At 48.4% G+C, this 946-nt stretch overlaps 1 protein-coding gene across 1 annotated transcript in view; it reads right to left on the bottom strand.

The window, feature by feature from the left end:
• DAG1 (dystroglycan 1) overlaps positions 1 to 946 on the bottom strand; it is a 50,351-nt gene that overhangs the window by 14,312 nt on the left and 35,093 nt on the right. Inside the window, 2 exon segments of the mRNA XM_006770595.2 lie at positions 872 to 935; positions 937 to 946. The exon segment at positions 937 to 946 is cut by the window's right edge and continues 330 nt beyond it. Coding sequence (XP_006770658.1) covers positions 872 to 935; positions 937 to 946 — 74 coding nt within the window.

The raw sequence follows: 946 nt of genomic DNA, 5'->3' as shown, positions 1-946 counted from the left end.
GCCCCCCCCCCCCACCCCTCGACACAGCGTGGTGCTTCCGCACACAGCAGCTTCCTGTGCTGCCTGGTTCCCACCCCGGATCGGCCACGGTGCTCTTCCTGCCCTGACACGGTCTCGGATCCCCCCCTTTTCCCATCTGCTTCCCCCAGGAGATGGGGCCAGGCTGAAGTCTGGGTACTAATTTTGGTTCCTAAGTGACCAAATACATTAGTAAACATAGAACACTAAATTAGAGCGAAACTCCTCTACTATTCATACTTCATTTTAAAAAATAGGTTCAAAGCATTTAAAAGTTCTGTAGCTCTTGGGTTTAACCCCATGGTTAATGAAAGACCTTTTCCTATACACAGGCCTTTTTCCATCAAATCCCTAAGTTGATGACCTAGAGATCTTCAAGAGTACACACACGCAAAGGCTTCTTAGTGGTGACATCCTCAAAACGGAGTACGGCCCGGCTGGCGTGGCTCAGTGGTTGAGCGTCAACCTATGAACCAGGAGGTCATGGTTCCATTCCCGGTCAGGGCACAGGCCCGGGTTGTGGATTCAATCCCCAGTGTGGGGCGTGCAGGAGGCAGCGGTCCATGATTCTCTCATCATGGATGTTTCTCTCTCCCTCCCTCTTCCTCTCTGAAATCAATAAAAATGTATTTTTTAAAAACAGGAGTAAGAATAAAGGCTTAGGATGCTACTCTGAGATACATGGAGACCCTCTTATGAACCTCAGTGACTGTTCCCCTCTTAAGGGACAATAAGTAGGTTCTGGAAAAACTGAGCTCAGAACTACTGGAGCAAAGAACTGAAACACTGAAACCTAGAACTACAATGGAAGACGATTAATTCTTCCTCATTTACTCTTCAGATCCAGTCTCACCTTGACGACTTCTCCATCAGAAGCAATTACGTCTGTTGGAATGGTCACTCGAAATGAGCGCCCGGACAGCCGTGC

The sequence above is a fragment of the Myotis davidii genome, unplaced genomic scaffold (genome assembly GCF_000327345.1).
Source record: "Myotis davidii unplaced genomic scaffold, ASM32734v1 scaffold663, whole genome shotgun sequence".
NCBI lineage: Eukaryota > Metazoa > Chordata > Mammalia > Chiroptera > Vespertilionidae > Myotis > Myotis davidii.
The sequence above is the reverse complement of the archived record's forward strand: the minus strand, read 5'-3'. Positions and strand labels throughout refer to the sequence as shown.